At 43.5% G+C, this 27,822-nt stretch overlaps 1 protein-coding gene across 50 annotated transcripts in view; it reads right to left on the bottom strand.

The window, feature by feature from the left end:
• The window catches only part of rapgef2b (Rap guanine nucleotide exchange factor 2b), a 153,556-nt gene that overhangs the window by 11,601 nt on the left and 114,133 nt on the right, over nt 1–27,822 (bottom strand). For 10 of the 50 annotated variants that reach the window (XM_036943069.2, XM_090198489.1, XM_036943067.2 and 7 more), the window contains 17 exons: nt 26,324–26,482; nt 25,246–25,398; nt 24,928–25,092; nt 22,945–23,052; nt 17,405–17,608; nt 15,571–15,679; nt 14,556–14,722; nt 14,200–14,318; nt 13,594–13,751; nt 12,522–12,762; nt 11,774–12,157; nt 11,272–11,483; nt 5,798–5,921; nt 5,161–5,184; nt 2,410–2,633; nt 1,999–2,169; nt 735–878 (listed from right to left, as the gene is read on the bottom strand). In XM_036943069.2, coding sequence (XP_036798964.1) covers nt 735–878; nt 1,999–2,169; nt 2,410–2,633; nt 5,161–5,184; nt 5,798–5,921; nt 11,272–11,483; nt 11,774–12,157; nt 12,522–12,762; nt 13,594–13,751; nt 14,200–14,318; nt 14,556–14,722; nt 15,571–15,679; nt 17,405–17,608; nt 22,945–23,052; nt 24,928–25,092; nt 25,246–25,398; nt 26,324–26,482 — 2,866 coding nt within the window. Of the gene's footprint in view, nt 1–734; nt 879–1,998; nt 2,170–2,409; nt 2,634–5,160; nt 5,185–5,797; nt 5,922–11,271; nt 11,484–11,773; nt 12,158–12,521; nt 12,763–13,373; nt 13,389–13,593; nt 13,752–14,199; nt 14,319–14,555; nt 14,723–15,570; nt 15,680–17,404; nt 17,609–22,932; nt 23,053–24,927; nt 25,093–25,245; nt 25,399–26,323; nt 26,483–27,822 lie in introns of all 50 variants that reach the window. The other 40 variants (XM_036943060.2, XM_036943070.2, XM_036943065.2 and 37 more) reach the window with 9 other exon arrangements.

The following is a 27,822-nucleotide window of genomic DNA, read 5'->3' as shown; positions in this document are numbered from 1 at the left end:
AATTCCAATATGGAACAGTGTAGACTAGGCAGTCTAGGCAGACACATTGCATATGCTCAGAACGACAAAATGGAACCCTTTACATATCCTTTCTCCCCTCGACTATAGGAGAGACTCACGATGTTTAAATTTGATTAGATGTTCACAAATGTAACAGATTTTGACTATCACTAATGTTATGATATGTTTGTAAAGTAATAAAGAAGGTGAAATATCTTGGGTAGATGTTCCTAAAACAGATTATAACTATATATGGACATATTATAAAGTATAAAAGGCTTAATCATTTTAATTTTTTAAATCATAACATCATGTTTGCACATGTTTTATTATACTTGTAGTGTGTACTAGATCATATCGGTTGAAAAGTGTTTTTTTCTCAGACATAAATAAACAATTCCAGGTGAAAGCCAAAGGTCATAGCTTTCTAGGAGGGGACACATACACTACTACATTTATAAAATATTGCCCTCCTGCTAGATTGATGACTAAAACCATTGCAAGCTCCGTCAGCTCAACTTTCCTTTTACATGGGTCACAAGAAAACACTTTCAGTATTCCATGGCCCTAAAAACCTTGATTAACCGTTGCTACATCAGTATTATTATGACATCACAGAAGGCTGAACTGGTAGTTTCACTATGACCACCAGGTGTCAGCAGTAATCTTCTAAATCTCTGTGTGAGGGAGAGGGGCACTGGGCTGAGGTTGGATTGATGGGATTATTAGCTTACCCTTCTTGGGCGAGCTCTGTGGTGAGGTGGGCGGGGAGGAGAGCTGCGAGGTGTTGTTGGATGTTACAGTGTCCTCAGTCTGACGCTTGCTGGCCTCCTCTGACAGTGACAGGATCTTCTTCAACGACTGAGGGGAACTCGTGCCTTCAAAACAAATGATAACCAAAATTAGCGTTGTGGAGTCAACATCAATGGTGGGGTTTTAAACATAGCCATAGCCTTCATTGTCTGGTGAGTTTTTAATCCTCACTTGGCCAGATGGCCTCTAGGTGGTGCTCAAGTCACAGTGAAAGAAGAGGTAGAACTACAGAGGTTTTATCTATTGTCTAAGAATTTAAATGGATGGAGAAAAGCAAACTTGGCAGAGTGGATACTACTGTAGCAACACACTGGAGCACAGCTACATGAGTCTCCCTCCACTGGAGGTTCTTCATGAAATAATTCCCACTTCGAACAGTTTTCTTGAATCCTGAATTACACGTAAAGATGGAATCCTCAGTAGCCAACCAACCACCGCCGGTCGCCCCCACCACCGCCGGTCGCCCCCACCACCGCCGGTCGCCCCCACCACCGCCGGTCGCCCCCACCACTGCCGGTCGCCCCCACCACCACCCCACCACTGCTGCTGGTCGCCCCCACCACCGCTGGTCGCCCCCACCACCCCCCCACCACCGCTGGTCGCCCCCACCACCGCTGGTCGCCCCCACCACCACCCCCCCACCACCGCTGGTCGCCCCACCACAATTGTTATAGTTTTTTTTGTTGAGTTTAGGAGCGTCGTGCAGCATGGTAAAAAATAATTGCTGCTCTTCTTCCGTGCGTACAATAATGTCTGAGGGGGAAAAACTGTGTTCGTTGCTTACAGTAACTTTTTTGTTGTTGTGATATCATATCGGATGTGGCTGATTCCCCATTAAGGATTCCAGCTTTAACCCTGAACCTAACCCATGTTTAGAGTAGGATAAAAACTTCAGCAAAGGCCAGTTTCAAAGATGCAGATTAATCTTTAGAATCTCCATTGACAGTGTTTTTTAGTTCAGGAATAAACTTAATCTGGGTCTTTGGGAAACCTTCTCATAGCGGCTAAACTAGCGTAATGCCACACTAGAAGCAACATTGTGATCAGGTACGGTTTACCTGAAATTGAAATAAATCTGTTTTCCTGAAAGGAAACACACAGATTTGTATGCTGTGGGGAAAGAAACAATGTACTGTAACGTATATTTTCAAATATATTTCCCCATTAACTTGTACAAGTTCTTACCGAATGGAGGCAGGTCCTTGACGGGTACTTTCTTGCGTGAGGGATAGAGAGCCACAGCAGGCACCTGGAGGGCCTGGTTGCCCTTCTGCAGCTGGCCCCTCTGCTGGCTGGCAGCCCTGGACACCACCGGAGACGTGTCTGGCCTCTTACTGCCACCAGCATTCTTGGGCACTGAGAAATGGTTGAGGAGAATGTGGTACTTGAACAATCAATACTACCAATGAGAAACCGAGTGTTGCTGCTGAGCCAAAATGGCCACCTGGACCACTCATGTGTGCATCAATCACATGCTGATGGAGGGCTCATATTGCAGTTAGATATCCCAAGCTTATGTACTCCCACACTAAGTGCGAAATAGAACGCAATTGTGTGTGTGTGTTGTCCACAGCATGTACTCTCTCCACCACTTACGTGTGTTGATGGAGGGCTCACACTGCAGCGAGAGGGTCTGCAGCGCCTCCTCGTTGGTCTCCAGGCTGAGGTTGGACAGGAACTGCTTGACCCTGCGGGCCATCTGGGCATCCTCGTACAGCTTCTTGGCGTTCAGGAAGGAGCTGCGCCTCACCCGCTTCTTGTGCCCGCCCGTCTGGGTGACGTCTAGCACCGCCGCGTTGGCACTGCCCTGGCTAAGAGAACTGGTCACACGCGCGCACACACACACACGCGCACACACACACACACACACACACGCACACACGCACACACGCACGTGCGCGCGCACACACGCACACGCATACAGAGAGAGAGACAGAGAGGGAAGATCGTGACCACCATCAGACTATGACCATGTGTGTGTACTACTATTTAGGTAACTGTGTGTGGGGGTACTATTCCTGGAATGTAGCTCAGAGGAGGGCCGTTTGAGAGGCAGACATGCAGAGACTGAGGCTTTGGGGGCATTCCTCTCAGCTCCAGAACATTCCATGCATTCCAAGGAAGAGGAGGGAATAGGGGCCAGGGGGTCAATCAGTCAAGAAACAGGGGAGGTGTGTGCGTGTATGTGTGTGTTGGGGGTTCAAATTGTGATGATAGTCAGTTAACATTTCTGTGGTCTAAAACCAAAGTAGCTGTAGTGAAATGCCTTTTCATCAGAACCTATGGTACATCCAGAGTACATGTATAGTGTGGTGGAATTGAACACAATGATTGTATTGTAAACTACTTCTCCTTGGCCACTGATGTACACCAGGGGTTCCCAAACTCAGCCCTGGAGCCCCCCCCTGGGTGCATGTTTTAGGTTTTACCCTAGAACTACACAGCTTTCAAATAACCAAAGCTTGATGGTGAGCTGGTTATTTGATTCATCGGTGTAGTGCTAGGGGGAAAAACTAAACATGCACCTGGGGGGGGGGGGGGGACCGAACAGGACCGAGTTTGGGAAACACTGACGTAAAGCAGTTTGGCTGTCCTTGTAGCACACTATAGACTTTCATGTTGAAGAAAATATGTTTCGTCTGGAGACAGATATACAGAATAAATCCACACTATGACAAACTAATAGAACTGAAAACAAGATGGGATGCTGGCATGCTGTTTTTCTTAAGTAGGTGGGAAGACAAAGTAATCACTTTTGCTAGTTCATGGATTGTGAATTGCATGGGATGCAACATCGCTATATCAGTTTTAATGAGTCATTGTGAAATATTTTGGAAGAATAAAAAAATGTGACTTGAAACTAGCAAAAGTCATGATCTTTTACATTTCTAAAGAACATTTTACCAGAGCCAAGCAGTGTTAGAAGGGTATGAAACAAAACGGGTTAGTTAAATCAGCACTAAATAACAGGTGAGTAAAACCAGCACTATTTAACAGGTAAGTAAAACCAGCACTATTTAACAGGTAAGTAAAACCAGCACTATTTAACAGGTAAGTAAAACCAGCATTAAATAACAGGTAAGTAAAACCAGCACTATTTAACAGGTAAGTAAAACCAGCATTAAATAACAGGTAAGTAAAACCAGCACTATTTAACAGGTGAGTAAAACCAGCACTATTTAACAGGTAAGTAAAACCAGCACTATTTAACAGGTAAGTAAAACCAGCACTATTTAACAGGTGAGTAAAACCAGCACTATTTAACAGGTGAGTAAAACCAGCACTATTTAACAGGTAAGTAAAACCAGCACTATTTAACAGGTGAGTAAAACCAGCACTATTTAACAGGTGAGTAAAACCAGCACTATTTAACAGGTAAGTAAAACCAGCACTAAATAACAGGTGAGTAAAACCAGCACTATTTAACAGGTAAGTAAAACCAGCACTAAATAACAGGTGAGTAAAACCAGCACTATTTAACAGGTAAGTAAAACCAGCACTAAATAACAGGTGAGTAAAACCAGCACTATTTAACAGGTAAGTAAAACCAGCACTATTTAACAGGTAAGTAAAACCAGCACTAAATAACAGGTGAGTAAAACCAGCACTATTTAACAGGTAAGTAAAACCAGCACTAAATAACAGGTGAGTAAAACCAGCACTATTTAACAGGTAAGTAAAACCAGCACTAAATAACAGGTGAGTAAAACCAGCACTATTTAACAGGTAAGTAAAACCAGCACTAAATAACAGGTGAGTAAAACCAGCACTATTTAACAGGTGAGTAAAACCAGCATTAAATAACAGGTAAGTAAAACCAGCACTATTTAACAGGTGAGTAAAACCAGCACTATTTAACAGGTGAGTAAAACCAGCACTATTTAACAGGTAAGTAAAACCAGCACTATTTAACAGGTAAGTAAAACCAGCACTATTTAACAGGTAAGTAAAACCAGCACTATTTAACAGGTGAGTAAAACCAGCACTATTTAACAGGTAAGTAAAACCAGCACTATTTAACAGGTAAGTAAAACCAGCACTAAATAACAGGTGAGTAAAACCAGCACTATTTAACAGGTAAGTAAAACCAGCACTATTTAACAGGTAAGTAAAACCAGCACTAAATAACAGGTAAGTAAAACCAGCACTATTTAACAGGTAGGTAAAACCAGCACTATTTAACAGGTAAGTAAAACCAGCATTAAATAACAGGTAAGTAAAACCAGCACTATTTAACAGGTTAGTAAAATAAGCACTAAACCAAACAAACGAGGCATCAGAAATGAGGGAAGGCGCATAAATTGGGCAGAATAAAATAGCATGGAAAGATCGGTCACCAAAACTTACCCTAAACTCCTCCATTTCTTCTTCCTAGAAGGGATAGCCATGAACAGTGAAGCGTGGAGGGCAAAGAGTGGATGGAGAGAGAGAAAGGAGGGAGACAAGCTTAGACAGGATAGACCACTAAGAGCCACCAAGATGAGCAAGGTTACCAGAGGCCCACAAAAGAGAGAAAGAGAGACAAACATTGATAACAAACAGACACTCAATAGTGACATGGCAGCATGGTGGACATGCAAAGTCACACACACTTTCACATGAGCACTGTGTGGTTTCACATGAGCACTGTGTGGTTTCACAGGAGCACTGTGTGGTTTCACATGAGCACTGTGTGGTTTCACATGAGCACTGTGTGGTTTCACATGAGCACTGTGTGGTTTCACATGAGCACTGTGTGGTTTCACATGAGCACTGTGTGGTTTCACATGAGCACTGTGTGGTTTCACATGAGCACTGTGTGGATTCTACACCAACAATAAGTAGACCGTACAGGAAACAGCTGGGTTGGCCCGGAGAAATGGCTGCTCAAGAAAAAAAGCCTTGAAGCGGGTAATATTGACAATCTACATCTGAACAATCAATCATCGACAACCCGCGGGGATTTGATTGGACCTGAAGGGGATGGTGAAGCGCTGTTAGTTACCTGGTTCTGAACATGAGCGCTGGGTCCATGTTGACGGAGGCCATGCGACCCACGTGGCGGATCTCTTTGGCGATCATCCGCAGCTTCTCAAAGTTCACCAGGCCGTCCACTTTAGAGTCGTTCCCTGGGGAAGGACAAGTGACTATTAGTAACAGATTGATTAAGATGCCTTTAAAATAAATGTTTACCTTTATTTAACTAGGTAAGTCAGTCGAGAACAAATTCTTGTTTTACAATGACAAACGACACCGGCCAAACCTTCCCCGGACAACACTGGGCCAATTGTGTGCCGAACCTACGGGACTCCCGATCACAGCCGGTTGTTATAAAGCCCGGGATCGAACCAGGGTTTGTAAAGATGTCTCTAGCACTGAGATGCAGTGCTTTACACCACTACGCCACTCTGGGCAATATTGGCATACAATTTAACTTAGTGCAACAACGTATACAAAAATGGTAGACCCAGACAAAATTTTGCTGGTCTCTTGTCAAATTAAATTGCATTTGTCACGTGCGCAGAATACAACATGAAATGCTTACTTACAAGGCATTAACTCATATTTTTCTTAACTACATTGTTGTTTAAGAAAATATTTACTAAATCAACTAAAGTTTGAAAAAGTAACAAGATAACAATAATGAGGCTATATACAGGGGGTACTGGTACCGAGTCAATGTAAGGGGGTACAGGTTAGTCAAGATAATATGTACAGTACCAGTCAAAAGCTTGGACACCTACTCATTCAAGAGTTTTTCTTAATTTTTTAAAACAATTTTCTACATTGTAGAATAATAGTGAAGACATCAAAACTATGAAATAACACATGGAATCATGTAGTAACCGAAAAATGTGTTAATCAAATCCACCCTTTGCCTTGACAGCTTTACACATTCCTGGCATTCTCTCAACCAGCTTCATGAGGTAGTCACCTGGAATGCACTTCAATTAATAGGTGTGGCCTGTTAAAAGTTAATTTGTGGAAATTCTTCCCTTCTTAATGCGTTTGAGCCAATCAGTTGTTGTGACAAGGTAGGGGTGGAACACAGAAGATAGCCTTATTTGGTAAAAGACCAAGTCCATATTATAGCAAGAACAGCTCAAATAAGCAAAGAGAAACGACAGTCCATCATTACTTTAAGACATGAAGGTCAGTCAATCTGGAAAATGTCAAGAACTTTTAAGGTTTCTTCAAGTGCAGTCGCAAAAACCACCAAGCACTATGATGAAAATGGCTCTCGTGAGGACCGCCACAGGTATGGAAGACCCAGGGTTACCTCAGCTGCAGAGGATAAAATTAAATCTTAATGGTCACATACACATGGTTAGCAGATGTTAATGCTAGTGTAGCGAAATGCTTATGCTTCTAGTTCCGACAATGCATTCATATCTAACAAGTAATCTAACTAATTCACAACAACTACCTTATACACACAAATGTAAAGGGATGAATAGAATATGTACATACAAATATATGGATGACCGATGGCGTGCGGCATAGGAAAGATGCAGTAGATGGCATAGAATATAGTATATACATATGAGATCAGTAATGTAGGATATGTAAACATTAAAGCGCCGTTATTTAAAGTGACTAGTGATACCTTTATTAAGTCCATTTTTTTAAGTGGCCAGAGATGTGTGTCTGTATGTTGGCAGCAGCCACTCTGTGTTAGTGATGGCTGTTTAACAGCCTGATGGCCTTGAGATAGAAGCTGTTTTTCCAGTCTCTCGGTCCCAGTTTTGATGCACCTGAACTGACCTCGCCTTCTGGATGATAGCGGTGTGGACAGGCAGTGGATCAGGTGGTTTTGTCCTTGATGATCTCGTTGACATTCCTGTGACATCGGGTGCTGTAGGTGTCCTGGAGGGCAGATAGTTTGCCCCCGGTGATGCATTGTGCAGACCGCACTACCATCTGGAGAGCCATATGGTTGAGGGCGGTGCAATTGCCGTACCAGGCGGTGAGGATGCTCTCGATTGTGCATCTGTAAAAGTTTGAGTGTTTTAGATGACAAGACACATTTCTTCAGCCTCCTGAGGTTGAAGAGGTGCTGTTGCGCCTTCTTCACCACGCTGTCTGTGTGGGTGGACCATTTCAGTTTGTCCGTGATTTGTACGTCGAGGAACTTAAAACGTTTTTACCTTCTCTACTACTGTCCCGTCAATGTGGATGGGGGGGTGCTCCCTCTGCTTTTTCCTGAAGTCCACGATCATCTCCTTTGTTTTGTTGACATTGAGTGAGGTTATTTTCCTGACACCACACTCCGAGGGCCCTCACCATCTCCCCGTAGGCCGTCTCATCGCTGTTGGTAATCAGGCATACCACTGTAGTGTCGTCTGAAAACTTGATGATTGAATTGGAAGCGTGCATGGCCACACAGTCATGGGTGAACAGGGAGTACAGGAGAGGGCTGAGAACGCACCCTTGTGGGACCCCAGTGTTGAGAATCTCAATGGTTGTACAGTCGTCTCAAATAAAACTGTCAAGGACCTCGGCGTTACTCTGGACCCTGAACTCTCTTTTGACGAACATATCAAGACTGTTTCAAGGACAGCTTTTTTCCATCTACGTAACATCGCAAAAATCTGATATTTTCTATCCAAAAATGATGCTGAAGAATTCATCCATGCTTTTGTCACTTCTAGGTTAGACTACTGCAATGCTCTACTTTCCTGCTACCCGGATAAAGCACTAAAACTTCAGTTAGTGCTAAATACGGCTGCTAGAACCCTGACTAGAACCAATTTTTTTTATCATATTACTCCAGTGCTAGCCTTCCTACACCGGCTTCCTATTAAGGAAAGGGCTGATTTGAAGGTTTTACTGCTAACCTACAAAGCATTACATGGGCTTGCTCCTACCCATCTTTCCGATTTGGTCCTGCCGTACATACCTACACGTACGCTACGGTCACAAAACACAGGCCTCCTGCGGCGACCTCGTTGTTTTGGGTCGGCCTCGGGGATAAGATCGCATGTCCAGGGTGGAGGTTCAAACAAAGGATCCGCTTCAGGAAAGACGTATTCCTGGTCGTAATGATGGTAAGTTGACATTGCTTTTATATCCAATAGTTCTTCCCGGCTGTCCCGGCTGTATGTAATAACACTTGTTATTTCCTGGGCTAATAATGTAAGAAATAGTACATAAAAAAAAATAACTGCCTAGTTTTCTAAGTACCTGAAGCGAGGCGACTATCTCTGTCAGCGTCATCTCATCTCAGTTACCAGCCTCAAATTGCAGCCAAAATAAATGCTTCAGAGTTCAAGTAACAGACATCAACATCAACTGTTCAGAGGAGACTGGGTAAAATCAGGCCTTCATGGTCAGAATTCTGCAAAGAAACCACTACTAAAGAACACCAATAAGAAGAAGAGAATTGCTTGGGCAAAGAAACACGAGCAATGGACACTAGACCGGTGGAAATCGGAAATGAGGAGTCCAAATGTGAGATTTTTGGTTCCAACCGCCGTGTCTTTGTGAGACGCAGAGTAGGTGAACGGATGATCTTCGCATGTGATGGTTCCCACCGTGAAGCATAGAGGAGGTGGTGTGATGGTGCTTTGCTGATGACAATGTCTGTGATTTATTTAGGCACACTTAGCCAGCATGGTTACCACAGCATTCTGCAGCGATACGCCATCCTATCTGGTTTGTGCTTAGTGGGACTAGCATTTGATTTTCAACAGGACAATGATCCAACACACCTCTAGGGTGTGTAAGGGATATTTGACCAAGGAGGAGAGTGATGGAGTCCTGCATCAGATGACGTGGCCTCCACAATCACCCTACCTCAACCCAATTGATGGTTTGGATCGCAGAGTGAAGGAAAAGCAGCCAACAAGTGCTCAACATATGTTGAGGAACTCCTTCAAGACTGTTGGAAAAGCATTCCAGGTGAAGCTGGTTGAGAGAATGCCAAGAGTGTGGAAAGCTGTCATCAAGGCAACAGGTGGCTACTTTTAAGAATCTCAAATATAAAATAATAACACTTTTTTGGTTACAACATTATTCCATGCGTGTTATTTCATAATTTTGATGTCTTCACTATTATTCTACAATGTAGAAAGTAGTACAAATAAAGAAAACCCTTGAATGAGTAGGAGTGCCCAAACTTTTGTCTGGTACTGTACGTGTAGGTGGTAGGTCCAATGTAAATAATCCGGCTAGCCATTTGATTAACTGTTCACTAGTCATATGGCTTGGGGGTAGAACCTGTTAAGGAGCCTTTTGGACCTAGACTTAGCACTCCGGTACCGCTTGCAGTGCAGTCGCAGAGAGAACAGTTTATGACTAGGGTGGCTGGAGTCTTTTTGGAAACTAACCATTATTACGTTCCTACATTATATCGACATTGAACATGTCACCCTCCCTAGGAGAGGGGGTGACCTTGACAATTTATTGTTAAAACTAGAAGCTGTCTGGATATTTAATTTAAAGACCATTGCTACCTTCGGTCTCAACGTAGACTTTGATCTAAAGCCATTCTTGTGATTTTGCTACTCATTGTAAATGTTTGTGGGCCTATGTAGCCAAATTCTATCTATGATCGTATGCTATCCATTCATGTTTTTATGTGTTCTATTTATATCTGCAAATTAACCAATGACATCAAGCCATACCTAGCTGATGATTACAGACACCTGTGTGTCCCCTTTGAAACTATATAAAACTAGTGACTAGTGTTTGTCATCATACCCTGATGAAGACAGCTTGTCTGTTGAATGGTTGGTTATTAGGTTATTAAATTATTGCATCTGAGCTCCTAAAGTGTGCGTCTCCTTTTCTTTTCCACTTGGCTAGCCAGCACCTCGCCTAAACAGGTGCATCTTTCTTTCACCTCCAGATGGCTGGAGTCTAACAATTTTTAGGGCCTTCCTCTGACACCGCCTGGTATAGAGGTCCTGGACGGCAGGAAGCTTGGCCCCAGTGATGTTCTGGGCCGTACACACACCCCTTTTCTCCTGAGGGGGAATAGGCAACACTTGCTGAATCTGACATAGTGAAAAGGGAAGGGGAGAGAGGCTGGGGATGAGCTTTGGCAGAAGCTTTGAGAAGGGCAATGGTTTTTCTTAAAATTTTACTCCACTCTCCTTTTCACCTCATTTAACACTTGCTTTACATATCAAAAGGCAAATCTCAATAGGTGATCCAGGTATCATGACATGGCACAAGTAGGAGGTTGGGCCTATCCTCTTTTGTGCCACTATTGTTCTTCAAGTAAGGGGGAGGCCAATGACATCAGAGGGCACCATCAGCCCAACTCCTTGAATGGCCTACTACATTAAGTTTTGCTCAAAACATTAATTTTTTTTACCCTTAAGTGTGTGTATACTACTGTATTTATTTGTGGTATATTGTTTTTCAACAGGAACAGTTAAAATATAGCTGGAGTGAGACAGCTTTGGATCTGGGTTCCAAGATTGTTTGGAACACATTTTGTGATCCAAAATGACTAGGTGTGTGGCTGTCTACCTTCGTGCAGGAAGGTGAGGTCCTTCTTGATGACAGGGAACAGGGGGATGATGGGAGGCTGGAGGTTCTGGTTGTTGAGCACATTGCGATACTTGGCCATGTTCCTGGATGGATCAAACAGGTCTTGCAGGTCCCCGAACAGCTTCTCGTACTTACTGGGCAGCTTCTCCCACGTGCCCCGGAGTCTAGATACTGGGGCCAGGTTCAGACCACTGTTGGGGGGGAGGACCACAGAAAGACAGCAGAGTTAGAATACTGATACAGTAGAGAAGGGGGCTATCTCTGGTTCCAGGCTTTTGTTCCAACCCCATACAAACATACCTGATTCAGCTAATTACAATTCAGTGGGCAGCTGTTCAGTAGAATCAGGTATGCAAGATTATGTTTGGAGTGAAAGCCTGCATGCCTAACTGCTGAATTTGGTGTAAAACTCTCCATCTACATCACAACAATACAACATGGCCGCCGGGTCTCCTTTCGTACTCCTCCTCTCCGACCTCACCTAATGATGGAGAACATGGAGTTGAAGTTCTTGCACTCTCTACAATGGAGAGCTATCTTGATGAAATGCTTGACCGTCTTCATGCGCTTGAGCTGGTTGGGCTCCCGGGTCACCTCCGACGCCACCCAGAAGGTCTCCTGGTTGATGATCTCCTCGAAGCGCTTGAGGCAAAACGAGCCCGTCTTGGACTTGAGCTTGAACAGGTCGTCGATGTACTCGGTGGGCTCGATGGCGCAGAAGAGTTCGAAGGCGCGCATGGACAGCTGCGTGGCTACTTCCATGGTGGACAGCTGGAGGAGGGAGATCTGGCCTTCACGAAGGAGGTCCTGGGCGTCCTCGTCCGAACAGAGGGTCTCTGTCTCCATGTTGCTCTTCAGGTAGTATCTAGAGAAGAGCAGGGAGTTCCTTTACTATTCTCTCACATACACACAGGTATTATATTGTACATAAATAAATGGTCCATCTCCATTTTGCTCCTCCAATAGAATCATCTCAACACAAAGCACATATTTAAAATAGGTGTTTTTGTTGTTGGACTTATTCATCAAGTTGAGTAACTATTAACAAACACCTGATGTACTGTGACTTAAGTAAAAGTAGAAAAAGACAAGGTCTTTCATAAGAGGGGGTGATTAAGATAGCAATGGTCAGGAGAAAGTCAGCACAAGAGAAGGGGACTTTGCTATCTCTTGTAAAAGAGATGGGACTAACCTGTATAACAAATGTGATCAATAAAACCAGTACTTACCTGCCACTGAGCTGTATCCTGTCTGCCAGCTTGGACAGCTGCTCCGGGAGCCGGCGCTGCTTAATGACGCCTTCCGGCGTGATGGACACCTCACACAGGGAATAGGCTTCGGGCACAGCAGTCAGGGCAAACTCCCGGATGGCCTGGGCCACCACCTCTTTGGCCGTGGTGTCCTTACCGATCATAATGTATCGACTTTGCTGGTCTGCCTTGAACACCCGCAGCACCTGGTCTGACATGTCTGGATGGGGGGGGGGGATTAAATAGGAATTACCCACACAATTCTCATGTCAGAATTCAGCAATTTCGTTGTGGACAGTCACATCATTCAAGTACCATTGCTTTTTTTTTTACCTAAGGTTACACCATAATTCACCATACCACCCCAAAACACACCAAAATTAGAATGAATGGGTCACTGCTAGCCACTTAACCTCGAAAAAGTTTACAGGATCAATTAGTTTCAAACTGTACTCCAAACATTTCAACAAAAATGTCAACAACTGATGTCTGCTATAAGCCACGCTGACATGCTCAATGATCTACGGTGAGTTTGTGTAACTCAGTTAGCCGACTAGAACTCTGAAAGACAGAGACTGACAGCATTGACAAGGACATGATTGTGCTTTCTACAGCCGTTAGATTCAGGCCTACGTAACCCATTAAAACACACTGATTTGCAGGCTGCTGTTATCAAGACCAACAAGCCCAGACCATAACCACAATTAGAAAACATTAACCCTTAAGACCCCAGATTTTGAAACACCATAGGAAGCTTGTGAAAGAAACAGCAGTTGGCTTGCAAAGAGGACAAGCGTTGCGTGGGCAGAACAAAAGCAGACTGATACTCACTCGTCACGACTGGGGCTGAAGGAACACAAAGAGTATGTGTGGGAGAACATTAAAACGTGGGTCAAACATCTGGCGAAGAACTTCCCCGGTTAGGAATGTATGAAAATAGACTGCCTCAAGAGAGTTGACAGCCAAGTGTAGCTTATAAAGCATACATTACACATCTATAACATACAGTTGTATATGAAAAGGTTCAAAGAGTGTGTCTGTTGGTCCTCACCAGGCTGGTTGTTGAAGTCCAGGATGCGGTGGTGGGACTGCAGCAGGTCAGGGTTGCTGGACGACAGGCTGCCGCTGACTGGCAGCGCGGCCGGAATCTGTTTGGACTGCTTCAGGCCCACGATGCTGTCGTCCTGCGACTGGCCCACACCCACGTCGCTACGGAAACAGAGGGAGGGAGGGGTTGGAAAGTTCCACTGTCAGAGGATAGAGGGCAATGTTTTTACAGTAAAGTATATCAGTAAGAGAGGTTACACTGCTCAATACATCAAATGACAATTTATTTTTCACATGCGCCAAATACAACTGGTGTAGTAGACCTTACCGTCAAATGCTTACTTACAAGCCCTTAACCAACAAAACAGTTAAGAAAATATTAACATTGGTTTTTTTTTTTAAATAACCGGCATTGTAAATAAGAATTTGTTCTTAACTGACTTGCCTAGTTTAATACATTTGTTATAAATAAATCTTCATAAGAGGTGACACTGCTCAACACATCATCAACACAACACAAAAAACATGAATAAGTCGAGCCTGTTTTATTCCACACTCCGGTCCTCTAACTTTGAAGCAACCTTTTCCATTGGTGTCGGACGTCTCTTACTTGTATGGTTTTGGGGGAAGGATGCTGGTGAGCGTCTTGTCAAAGATCTTCTTGAGCTTGTTCCTTCCCCCCACCGTGTTGGCTTTGGCCTTCTTGCTGGCCTTCTCCAGGCCCATCACCTGCATTGAGAAGACGGGACACCATTACATTAGGCACGTCTTTACTAAGATAAAACCAGGGACATATTCATTAGGCCACACCACAGCTAAATGTTTTGCAACAAAAAAATAAAAACAAGCATTTCTGATTGGACAATGTCAGGTAGTACCTTTCTGTTTCAGTCCGTTTGGTGCCTAATGAATACGTCCTTGATAACATACACAAAGCATTATGGGTACTGTAGTCCATTACATCACCTGCTCAACATCCACCGCCAGGTCAGGAATGGAGTAGCGCGAGCCCTTCTTGATATCCCCGATCTTGGGCAGGTGTGCCGGGGCGCCATTCTTGCGGTCCACCTCTGGCGGCTCCTCACCCTCTGCCTCGTGGTCGTGCTCTGGTCGGGCAAGGAGCTCCTTGAATACTAGGTGGATGGAAGGGGGGAAACGCTATCAACAAGGCAGGTCCTACAGGCCACTAGTTTTGTCGTACCTGGTCTATTGTTCAGTCGTGTGGTCAGGTGTCACAAAGAGGGACTTTGTGAAATTACAATTGGCTCAGAACAGGGCAGCACGGCTGGCCCTTAAAAGTACACGGAGAGCTAACAATGATATGCATGTCAATCTCTCAGGGCTCAAAGGAGAGATTGACTTCGTCACTACTTGTTTTGTAAGAAGTGTTGACAAGCTGAATGCACCGAGCGGTCTGTCTAAACTCCTAGCACACAGCTTGGACACCCATGCATACCCCACAAGACATGCCACCAGAGGTCTCGCCACAATCCCCAAGTCAAGAACAGACTATGGGAGGCGCACAGTACTACATAGAGCCATGGCTACATGGAACTCTATTCCACATCAAGAAACCAACGCAAGCAGTAGAATAAGATGTAAAACACATAAAATACACCTTATGGAACAGTGGGGACTAAAGAGACTCACACAGGTACAGACACGCATACGCCCACAAACGCGAGCACACAAACTCTACACACACATTGCAATATTGCTTTATGGTGGTATTATATATTTTGTATTGTAGATATGTAGTGGTGTAATAATGTTATATGATGTACAGTATTTTATTATTCTTTTTTTGTGTGTAATGTAAGCATCTTAATGTGTTTGGACCCCAGGAAGAGTATCTGCTACCTTGTCAAGAACTAATGGGGATCCTTAATAATTACAAATACTGTGTGGAACATAAAAGCGTTACTGTTACTTATATTCTTCTATTAGTGTTCAATTCATAGTTAGCCCTAATAACTCTTACCTAAAAGATTAGTTTTCACAGAAATTGACAAGTGGGTGTTGTTCCTCAGGATCTCATTGGCTTTCGTGAGCTGGACATTCTCAAAGTTCTGCCCGTTCACCTCCAGAATCTGTTCAAAGACAAACAAAGATACCATTACATATACATTAACATTACATACACTATCAGCCACTTCCTCAATCCTGTTAATTCATGCAGGTGTCAAATCCACAACTCTGATGATGTAAGCACCAAAACGCCAACCAACTGAGTCATACCATCCCCCCCTTCTCTTCTCTTCTGATCTCCCTAACCTCTACATTTCTGGTCTCCATCCTCCTAACCTCTAAATTACTAGTCTTACCCCCCCCCCTTCTCTTTTGTTCTCATCTCCCTAACCTCTACCTTACTGGTCTCAATCCCCCCTTCTCTTTTGTTTTTACCTCCCCAACCTCTACATTACTGGTCTCCACCCCCCTTCTCTTCTGTTCCCATCTCCCTAACCTCTAAATTACTGGTCTCCATCTCCCTAATGCTCTACATTACTGGTCTCCACCCCCCTTCTATTCTGTTCCCATCTCCCTAACCTCTACATTACTGGTCTCCATCTCCCTAACGCTCAACATTACTGGTCTCCATCCCCCCTTCTCTTTTATTCTCATCTCCCCAACCTCTACATTACTGGTCTCCACCCCCCTTCTCTTCTGTTCCCATCTCCCTAACCTCTACATTACTGGTCTCCATCTCCCTAACGCTCTACATTACTGGTCTCCACCCCCCTTCTCTTCTGTTCCCATATCCCTAACGCTCTACATTACTGGTCTCCACCCCCCTTCTCTTCTGTTCCCATCTCCCTAACCACTACATTACTGGTCTCCACCTGCCCCTTCTCTTCCTCTCTCCCTAACCTCGACATAACTGGTCTCCATCTCCCTAACCTCGACATTACTGGTCTCCATCTCCCTAACCTCGACATTACTGGTCTCCATCTCCCTAACCTCGACATTACTGGTCTCCACCCCCCTGCTCTTCTGTTCCCATCTCACTAACCACTACATTACTGGTCTCCACCCCCCTGCTCTTCTGTTCCCATCTCACTAACCACTACATTACTGGTATCCACCCCCCTGCTCTTCTGTTCCCATCTCCCTAACCTCGACATTACTGGTCTCCACCCCCCTGCTCTTCTGTTCCCATCTCACTAACCACTACATTACTGGTCTCCACCTGCCCCTTCTCTTCCTCTCCCTAACCTCGACATTACTGGTCTCCATCTCCCTAACCTCTACATTACTGGTCTCCATCTCCCTAACCCAAAGTGCTGATGGCGCAAATCAGGTCTAATGGCCGTTTCTGGGTCAGTACTTAAAGAAACACTGGTCATAGGTTTGGCAAAAAAGGTCTCGTTAAGATGAAAAGGGGAGTGAGATTGATAAGAGTATTTTAACTCTCGTGTTAGAGCCACTCATTGAGAAGGTTAGACAGGAGTATTGCAAGAGTAAACATACTTTGCAAGATGTTATGGTTCACATTTCCTTTGGGAAGCAGCTGCAAGAAAGAGTTTAAGTTTATGCCAAAACAAAGCATAGCCAAGCAGGGTTTTCAAGCTGGCATCCTGGATTTAACGTAGGATCTTTGCCACAAAGTATGCAAAGTATGAAAAATCAGCAGTGAGCAAACTAGTCTAGTGAATCAGCACATCGTGGTAGCTGTCTGATGCGAAACAGTGCCCTGGCATCAATCAGGTGGGTGCTACACTGCTAGGGGATGAGGGAAGTTTCCCATCCTTTCTATGTAATGCATTTTGAACATATGAAAAAACGCTATGTAAAGAATATCATTCTCGTTACTTCACCTGGTCTCCTCGTTTAAGGCCGGCTTCCGCGGCCTTGCTTCCAGGCTCCACGCTGTCGATGAAGATGCGGAAGCCCTTCTCGGAGCCTCCCAGCAGGGTGAAGGCTAGTGGGGCCTCCCTGGATGGCTTGGTCAGTGTCACTAGTCGCAGTTTGGCTTTAGCAGCGCAGGCAATGTTTAACAGTCTAAGGTGGCCGTACATTTTCTGTAAAGGAAAACTATGTTTAGTACAGGTATATTGCTCAATTCAGAGTTTGTGTTCATTTTTTGTATCTCAACTTTGTTACTATGTGGAATGAAATGTTTTGTTTATTTTTATTTCACCTTTATTTAACCAGGTAGGCAAGTTGAGAACAAGTTCTCATTTACAATTGCGACCTGGCCAAGATAAAGCAAAGCAGTTCGACACATACAACGACACAGAGTTACACATGGAGTAAAACAAACATACAGTCAATAATACAGTATAAACAAGTCTATATACGATGTGAGCAAATGAGGTGAGATAAGGGAGGTAAAGGCAAAAAGGCCATGGTGGCAAAGTAAATACAATATAGCAAGTAAAACACTGGAATGGTAGATTTGCAATGGGAGAATGTGCAAAGTAGAAATAAAAATAATGGGGGTGCAAAGGAGCAAAATAAATAAATAAATAAAATACAGTAGGGAAAGAGGTAGTTGTTTGGGCTAAATTATAGGTGGGCTATGTACAGGTGCAGTAATCTGTGAGCTGCTCTGACAGTTGGTGCTTAAAGCTAGTGAGGGAGATAAGTGTTTCCAGTTTCAGAGATTTTTGTAGTTCGTTCCAGTCATTGGCAGCAGAGAACTGGAAGGAGAGGCGGCCAAAGAAAGAATTGGTTTTGGGGGTGACTAGAGAGATATACCTGCTGGAGCGTGTGCTACAGGTGGGAGATGCAATGGTGACCAGCGAGCTGAGATAAGGGGGGACTTTACCTAGCAGGGTCTTGTAGATGACATGGAGCCAGTGGGTTTGGCGACGAGTATGAAGCGAGGGCCAGCCAACGAGAGTGTACAGGTCGCAATGGTGGGTAGTATATGGGGCTTTAGTGACAAAACGGATTGCACTGTGATAGACTGCATCCAATTTGTTGAGTAGGGTATTGGAGGCTATTTTGTAAATGACATCGCCAAAGTCGAGGATTGGTAGGATGGTCAGTTTTACAAGGGTATGTTTGGCAGCATGAGTGAGGGATGCTTTTTTGCGAAATAGGAAGCAAATTCTAGATTTAACTTTGGATTGAAGATGTTTGATATGGGTCTGGAAGGAGAGTTTACAGTCTAACCAGACACCTAAGTATTTGTAGTTGTCCACGTATTCTAAGTCAGAGCCGTCCAGAGTAGTAATGTTGGACAGGCGGGTAGGTACAGGTAGCGATCGGTTGAAGAGCATGCATTTAGTTTTACTTGTATTTAAGAGCAATTGGAGGCCACGGAAGGAGAGTTGTATGGCATTGAAGCTTGCCTGGAGGGTTGTTAACAGTGTCCAAAGAAGGGCCAGAAGTATACAGAATGGTGTCGTCTGCGTAGAGGTGGATCAGAGACTCACCAGCAGCAAGAGCGACCTCATTGATGTATACAGAGAAGAGAGTCGGTCCAAGAATTGAACCCTGTGGCACCCCCATAGAGACTGCCAGAGGTCCGGACAGCAGACCCTCCGATTTGACACACTGAACTCTATCAGAGAAGTAGTTGGTGAACCAGGCGAGGCAATCATTTGAGAAACCAAGGCTGTCGAGTCTGCCGATGAGGATGTGGTGATTGACAGAGTCGAAAGCCTTGGCCAGATCAATGAATACAGCTGCACAGTAATGTTTCTTATCGATGGCGGTTAAGATATCATTTAGGACCTTGAGCGTGGCTGAGGTGCACCCATGACCAGCTCTGAAACCAGATTGCATAGCAGAGAAGGTATGGTGAGATTCGAAATGGTCGGTAATCTGTTTGTTGACTTGGCTTTCGAAGACCTTAGAAAGGCATGGTAGGATAGATATAGGTCTGTAGCAGTTTGGGTCAAGAGTGTCACCCCCTTTGAAGAGGGGGATGACCGCAGCTGCTTTCCAATCTTTGGGAATCTCAGACGACACGAAAGAGAGGTTGAACAGGCTAGTAATAGGGGTGGCAACAATTTTGGCAGATAATTTTAGAAAGAAAGGGTCCAGATTGTCTAGCCCGGCTGATTTGTAGGGGTCCAGATTTTGCAGCTCATTCAGAACATCAGCTGAGCAGATTTGGGAGAAGGAGAAATGGGGAAGGCTTGGGCGAGTTGTTGTGGGGGGTGCAGTGCTGTTGACCGGGGTAGGAGTAGCCAGGTGGAAAGCATGGCCAGCCGTAGAAAAATGCTTATTGAAATTCTCAATTATGGTGGATTTATCAGTGGTGACAGTGTTTCCTATCTTCAGTGCAGTGGGCAGCTGGGAGGAGGTGTTCTTATTCTCCATGGACTTTACAGTGTCCCAGAACTTTTTTGAGTTAGTGTTGCAGGAAGCAAATGTCTGCTTGAAAAAGCTAGCCTTGGCTTTTCTAACTGCCTGTGTATAATGGTTTCTAGCTTCCCTGAACAGCTGCATATCACGGGGGCTGTTCGATGCTAATGCAGAACGCCATAGGATGTTTTTGTGTTGGTTAAGGGCAGTCAGGTCTGGGGAGAACCAAGGGCTATATCTGTTCCTGGTTCTAAATTTCTTGAATGGGGCATGTTTATTTAAGATGGTTAGGAAGGCATTTAAAAAAAATATCCAGGCATCCTCTACTGACGGGATGAGATCAATATCCTTCCAGGATACCCCGGCCAGGTCGATTAGAAAGGCCTGCTCGCTGAAGTGTTTCAGGGAGCGTTTTACAGTGATGAGTGGAGGTCTTTTGACCGCTGACCCATTACGGATGCAGGCAATGAGGCAGTGATCTTGGTTGAAAACAGCAGAGGTGTATTTAGAGGGCAAGTTGGTTAGGATGATATCTATGAGGGTGCCCGTGTTTAAGGCTTTGGGGAGGTACCTGGTAGGTTCATTGATAATTTGTGTGGGGTTGAGGGCATCAAGTTTAGATTGTAGGATGGCTGGGGTGTTAAGCATGTTCCAGTTTAGGTCGCCTAGCAGCACAAGCTCTGAAGATAGATGGGGGGCAATCAGTTCACATATGGTGTCCAGAGCACAGCTGGGGGCAGAGGGTGGTCTATAGCAGGCGGCAACGGTGAGAGACTTGTTTTAGAGAGGTGGATTTTTAAAAGTAGAAGTTCAAATTGTTTGGGTATAGACCTGGATAGTAGGACAGAACTCTGCAGGCTATCTTTGCAGTAGATTGCAACACCACCCCCTTTGGCAGTTCTATCTTGTCTGAAAATGTTGTAGTTTGGAATTAAAATGTCTGAATTTTTGGTGGTCTTCCTAAGCCAGGATTCAGACACAGCTAGAACATCCGGGTTGGCAGAGTGTGCTAAAGCAGTGAATAGAACAAACTTAGGGAGGAGGCTTCTAATGTTAACATGCATGAAACCAAGGCTATTACGGTTACAGAAGTCGTCAAAAGAGAGCGCCTGGGGAATAGGAGTGGAGCTAAACACTGCAGGGCCTGGATTCACCTCTACATCGCCAGAGGAACAGAGTAGGAGTAGAATAAGGGTGTGGCTAAAAGCAATAAGAATTGGTTGTTTAGAACGTCTGGAACAGAGAGTAAAAGGAGGTTTCTGGGGGCGATAAAATAGCATCAAGGTATAATGTACAGACAAAGGTAAGGTAGGATGTGAATACAGTGGACGTAAACCTAGGTATTGAGTTATGAAGAGAGAGATAGTCTCTAGAAACATCATTGAAACCAGGAGATGTCATTGCATGTGTGGGTGGTGGAACTAATAGGTTGGATAAGGTATAATGAGCAGGACTAGAGGCTCTACAGTGAAATGAAAATTATAAATGAAATAATCTTTAGCATTTTAAATAGTGAAATAAGAGGCTAGCGTAAGGCAAAAATTTGGACAATTTGAATGCTTTGATAATATATAATGAGGGCAAATTAGGAGTAATGTTGAAACTGGACATGAAACCCGATGACATGAAACCCGCTGTAATGTTGAAACTGGACATGAAACCCGCTGTAATGTTGAAACTGGACATGAAACCCGTTGTAATGTTGAAACTGGACATGAAACCCGTTGTAATGTTGAAACTGGACATGAAACCCGCTGTAATGTTGAAACTGGACATGAAACCCACTGTAATGTTGAAACTGGACATGACACCCGCTGTAATGTTGAAACTGGATATGAAACCCGCTGTAATGTTGAAACTGGATATGAAACCCGCTGTAATGTTGAAACTGGATATGAAACCCGCTGTAATGTTGAAACTGGATATGAAACCCGCTGTAATGTTGAAACTGGATATGAAACCCGCTGTAATGTTGAAACTGGATATGAAACCCGCTGTAATGTTGAAACTGGATATGAAACTCGCTGTAATGTTGAAACTAGATATGAAACCCGCTGTAATGTTGAAACTGGATATGAAACCCGCTGTAATGTTGAAACTAGATATGAAACCCGCTGTAATGTTGAAACTAGATATGAAACCCGCTGTAATGTTGAAACTAGATATGAAACCCGCTGTAATGTTGAAACTGGACATGAAACCCGATGTAATGTTGAAACTGGACATGAAACCCGTTGTAATGTTGAAACTGGACATGAAACCCGTTGTAATGTTGAAACTGGACATGAAACCCGCTGTAATGTTGAAACTGGACATGAAACCCGCTGTAATGTTGAAACTGGACATGACACCCGCTGTAATGTTGAAACTGGATATGAAACCCGCTGTAATGTTGAAACTGGATATGAAACCCGCTGTAATGTTGAAACTGGATATGAAACCCGCTGTAATGTTGAAACTGGATATGAAACCCGCTGTAATGTTGAAACTGGATATGAAACCCGCTGTAATGTTGAAACTGGATATGAAACCCGCTGTAATGTTGAAACTGGATATGAAACCCGCTATAATGTTGAAACTGGATATGAAACCCGCTGTAATGTTGAAACTGGATATGAAACCCGCTGTAATGTTGAAACTGGATATGAAACCCGCTGTAATGTTGAAACTAGATATGAAACCCGCTGTAATGTTGAAACTGGATATGAAACCCGCTGTAATGTTGAAACTTGATATGAAACCCGCTGTAATGTTGAAACTAGATATGAAACCCGCTGTAATGTTGAAACTAGATATGAAACCCGCTGTAATGTTGAAACTAGATATGAAACCTGCTGTAATGTTGAAACTAGATATGAAACCCGCTGTAATGTTGAAACTAGATATGAAACATGCTGTAATGTTGAAACTGGATATGAAACACGCTGTAATGTTGAAACTGGATATGAAACACGCTGTAATGTTGGAACTAGATATGAAACACGCTGTAATGTTGAAACTAGATATGAAACATGCTGTAATGTTGAAACTAGATATGAAACATGCTGTAATGTGGAAACTAGATATGAAACATGCTATGCTTAACTGAGACACGGACCTCTCTCTCCAGATTGTTCTCAAACTCTTCAAGAAAGTGAGTCATTGCAGGGTCGCCTTCAAAGTCATTGAAGTGATTGTTCACCCACAGCAAGACTACCCGTGTAACCTGGGGATGCAAGAAGAAAGTCAGATTCATTCAAAGTAAATAATAAGTGGATGGGCATGGGCTTGGATTGAATGTTAGCTTGTTATATACATTTATTCACATGTAGTTCTGTGTGTGTGTGTGTTAATCTGTATGTACACTACCGGTCAAAAGTTTTAGGACACCTACCTCATTCAAGGTTTACTTTTTATTTTTAATATTTTCTACATTGTAAAATAGTAGTGAAGACATCCAAACTATGAAATAACATGAACAATGTGGTAACCAAAAAACTTAAAATCAAAAAATATTTTATATTTTTCAAACAGCCACCCTTTGCCTTGATGACAGGTTTGCACACACTTGGTATTCTCTCAACCAGCTTCATTATGTAGTCACCTGGAATGCATTTCAATTAACAGGTGTACCTTCTTAAAAGTTAATTTGTGGATTTTCTTTCCTTCTTAATTAATGTGTTTCAGCCAATCAATTGTGTTGTGACAAGGTGGGGGGTATACAGAAGATGATCTTTTAACAGATAGTCCATATTATGGCAAGAACAGCTCAAATAAGCAAATAGAAACAACAGTCCATCATTACTTTAAGACATGAAGGTCAATCAATACAGAACATTTCAGGAACTTTGAAAGTTTCTTCAAGTGCAGTCGCAAAAACCATCAAGCGCTATGATGAAACTGGCTCTCACGAGGACAGCCACAGAAATGGAAGACTCAGAGTTGCCTCTGTTGAAGAGGATTTTTAAAATGTCATTCTTTATTTTATTTCAGGATAAGTTCATTAGTTACCAGCCTCAGAAATTGCAGCCCAAATAAATGCTTCACAGAATTCAAGTAACAGACACATCTCAACATCAACTGTTCAGAGGAGACTGCGTGAATCAGGCCTTGATGGTCGAATTGCCACAAAGAAACCACTACTAAAGGACACCAATAATAAGAAGAGACTTGCTTGGGCAAGGAAATACGCGCAACGGACATTAGACCGGTGGAACTCTGCCCTTTGGTCTGGAGTCCAAATGGGAGATTAATCGGGTCCAACCGTCGTGTCTTTGTGAGACGTGGTGTAGGTGAACGGATGATCTCTGCAAGTGTATTTCCAACCGTAAAGCATGGAGGAGGTGTTACGGTGTGGGGATGCTTTGCTGGTGACACCGTCTGTGGTATATTTAGAATTCAAGGCACACTTAACCAGAATGGCTTCCACAGCATTTTACAGCGATACGCCATCCCATCTGGTTTGTGCTTAACGGGTCAATAATTTGTTTTTCAACAGGACAATGACCCAACACACCTCCAGACTGTGTAAGGGCTATTTGAACAAGGAGAGTGCTGGAGTGCTGCATCAGATGACCTGGCCTCCACCACATCCTGACCTCAACCAAATTGAGATGGTTTGGGATGAGTCGGACCGCAGAGTGAAGGAAAAGCAGCCAACCGGTGCTCAGCATATGTGGGAATTCCTTCAAGACTGTTGGAAAAGCATTCCAGGTGAAGCTGGTTGAGAGAATGCCAAGTGTGTGCAAAGCGATATCAAGGAAAATGGTGGCTATCTGAAGAATCTCAAATTGTATTTGATTTGTTTAATACTTTTTTTGGTTACTACATGATACCCTATGTGTTATTTAATAGTTTTGATGTCTTCACTATTATTCTACAATGTAGAACATAGTAATACAAAACTAAAATAAAAACTTCAATGAGTAGGTGTTCTAAAACATTTTGAAAGATAGAGTATGTAAGCATGCATGCATCTGTGATATTATCTATGCTTTATCTATTACTGATGTTAAGTACCGTCTAGCTTCCATTACAATAAAACGACAAAAATAATACTTATCTGAAAAGGGACAGTAAAGTGTTTGAAGTGGGATCTGACCTTGTCCCTGAGGCTTGGGTCGTGGAACCACTCGAGCAGCTTGTTGCCCACGACCATGGGGCTGGAGAGGAAAGTCCTGTAGGTCAACAGGAAGTCCTCGATGTAGGTGGGGTCCACCACAGAGTGCTCCTCTACCAAGTGCATAGTCAGACGCTCCTTCGTGCCCTATAGGAGATGGTGAATAATCCTTTAGGTAACACTAAACGTCATATACATAGTCATTCATAACACCTGTCATAACACCTGTATGTCATGACACCTTTATTTGGAAGAAGTTGTTTGGAGTCTAAAGGCTTACTCAATAATGAATGAACTCACCTTGATGACGATGTGTCCCTTCCTGGTGCCGGTGCGGTCCAGCTCACGGTGCTCCTTGACCATGACTATCTCGCCCTCCTCCTCCACCTTCTGCATGTTCTTCTCCACCTGGTTGAGGATGCAGCAGTAATCCTGCTGCGCTATGCACACAAACTGGAACATAGGTGGAGGGAGAGAGAAAGTGAAAGAGAGAAAGTGAAAGAGAGAATAGAAAGTGAAAGAGCGTAGTAGTTAGCTTGGTGACATAACGCTTTTTAGATCAACATGCCTGAGAGACAGTTTGAGCGAATCTATTTTAAGACACCAATTAAATAAACACTCTCTCTTAGTGAATTAACCCAGCGTCTTCATTTAATTGGTTGGTACCTACTGGACAATGTATGGTGAACAAAAATATAAACGCAACATGTAAAAATGTTGGTCCCATGTTTCATGAGCTGAAATAAAAGCTGATTTCTCTCAAATGTTGTGCACAAATGTGTTTACATCCTTGTTAGTGAGCATTTCTCCTTTGTAGCATATCAAGAACATGATTAAACAGCGTGATCATTACACAGGTAAACCTTGTGCTGGGGACAATAAAAAGGTCACTCGTAAAATGTGTAGTTTTGTCACACAACGCCACAGATGCCTCAAGCTTTGGAGGCAGAGCACAATTGGAATGCTGACTGCAGGAATGTCCACCAGAGCTGTTGCCAGAGAATTTAATGTTAATTTCTCTACCAATGTCGTTTTATAGAATTTGGCAGCACATCCAACCGGCCTCACAACCACAGACCATGGGTAACCACGCCAGCACAGGACAGGACCACAATTGACCCAGTGTCGACTGGGATTGGCCGGTGTAGGCAGTCATTGTAAACTTCCCGACTTCCCTACTTAAATAAAGGTTAAAAAAAATAAAAATAAAAACATTTAAAATAAAATGTCAAGCCTGCTTTAAAATGCAACAGACTAATTGAGTAAGTAACAGGGGTGGAGTATATAACACTATTCAATATATGGGAGAGAAGGCCCGTATGACAGGCCAATCAACCGATTGGCTATTATGATGGACTGTCTCAGTGCTGAGCCTTACCTGACAGTCGTCCACCTTAGTCTTCATCACTCCCTTCATGTACTCCTTCTCTATGGTAGGGGAGACCCCGAAGCTGTTGCCCATACACAGGATCTCAGGCCTGGCCTCAGGGTACGTCACCTCCACCGAGCCATTCAGGATCACTGACCACGAGTCCAGCTGAGTGTGGAAAGAACACAACCACAAACAGTTAACAGTCAGAAATACTCAGTGATCATTCAGTGGACAATGGTTTAACACAGGGACAGGACACTGGAGTCCTCGGGGACTGGAGTGGTGTCACTGCAAAACAGCTGATGCATTCTAAAGTGAAGATCCTGATTAGTTGATTATGGAGTCAGGTGTGTTAGTTGGGACGGGGGCAAAAGTGTGACACTAACCAGGCCCCTCGAGGACTCGAGTTACCCATCCCTGGTTTAATATCAGGCTGGGATCACATGTTAAAGGAAGATGAAGACAGCTATGATGCTTTAAATACATTGTTTAATCACAATTAGCCATAAGCAATTAGTTGGCCATTAGCTATTAGTTATCGGTTAGTTAAATCAAATTTTATGAGTCACATGTGCCGAATACAACAGTGAAATGCTTACTTATGAGTCCCTAACCAACAACGCAGCACAGATAAGAAATAAAATTAACAGGAAATTAAAGAGCAGCAGTAAAATAACAAAAGCGAGACGATATACAGGGGCACCGTTTAGTCGAGGTAATTGAGGTAAAACGTACATGGTAGGTTGGGTTATTAATATGTACAGTTGAAGTCGGAAATTTACATCTACTTAGGTTGGAGTCATTGAAACTTGTTTCTTGTTAACAAACTATAGTTTTGGCAAGTCGGTTAGGACATCTACTTTGTGCATGACACAAGTCATTTTTCCAACAATTGTTTACAGACAGATTATTTCACTTATAATTCACTGCATCACAATTCCAGTGGGTCAGAAGTTTACATAAACTAAGTTGACTGAGCCTTTAAACATCTTGGAAAATTCCAGAAAATGAAGACATGGCTTTAGAAGCTTCTGATAGGCTAATTGACATCATTTGAGTCAATTGGAGGTGTACATGTGGATGTATTTCAAGGCTTACATTTAAACTCAGTGCCTCTTTGCTTGAAATCAAGGGAAAATCAAAAGATTGTAGACCTCCACGTCTGGTTCATCCTTGGGAGCAATTTCCAAACACCTGAAGGTACCACGGTCATCTGTACAGACAATAGTACGCAAGTATAGGAAGGAGACGCGTTCTGTCTCCTAGAGATGAACATACTTTGGCGCGAAAGGTGCAAATCAATCCCAGAACAACAGTAAAGGACCTTGTGAAGATGCTGGAGGAAACAGGTACAAAAGTATCTATATCCACAGTAAAACGAGTCCAAAATCGACATAAAGGCCGCTCAGCAAGGAAGAACCCACTGCTCCAAAAGCACCATAAAAAAGCCAGACTATACAGAAATCATACTTTCTAGAGAAATGTCCTCTGGTCTGATGAAACAA

Source organism: Oncorhynchus mykiss, chromosome 14 (genome assembly GCF_057628025.1).
Source record: "Oncorhynchus mykiss isolate SJ-2025 chromosome 14, ASM5762802v1, whole genome shotgun sequence".
Lineage (NCBI taxonomy): Eukaryota > Metazoa > Chordata > Actinopteri > Salmoniformes > Salmonidae > Oncorhynchus > Oncorhynchus mykiss.
Note: the sequence above shows the minus strand (reverse complement) of the source record. Positions and strands in the feature narration are given on the sequence as shown.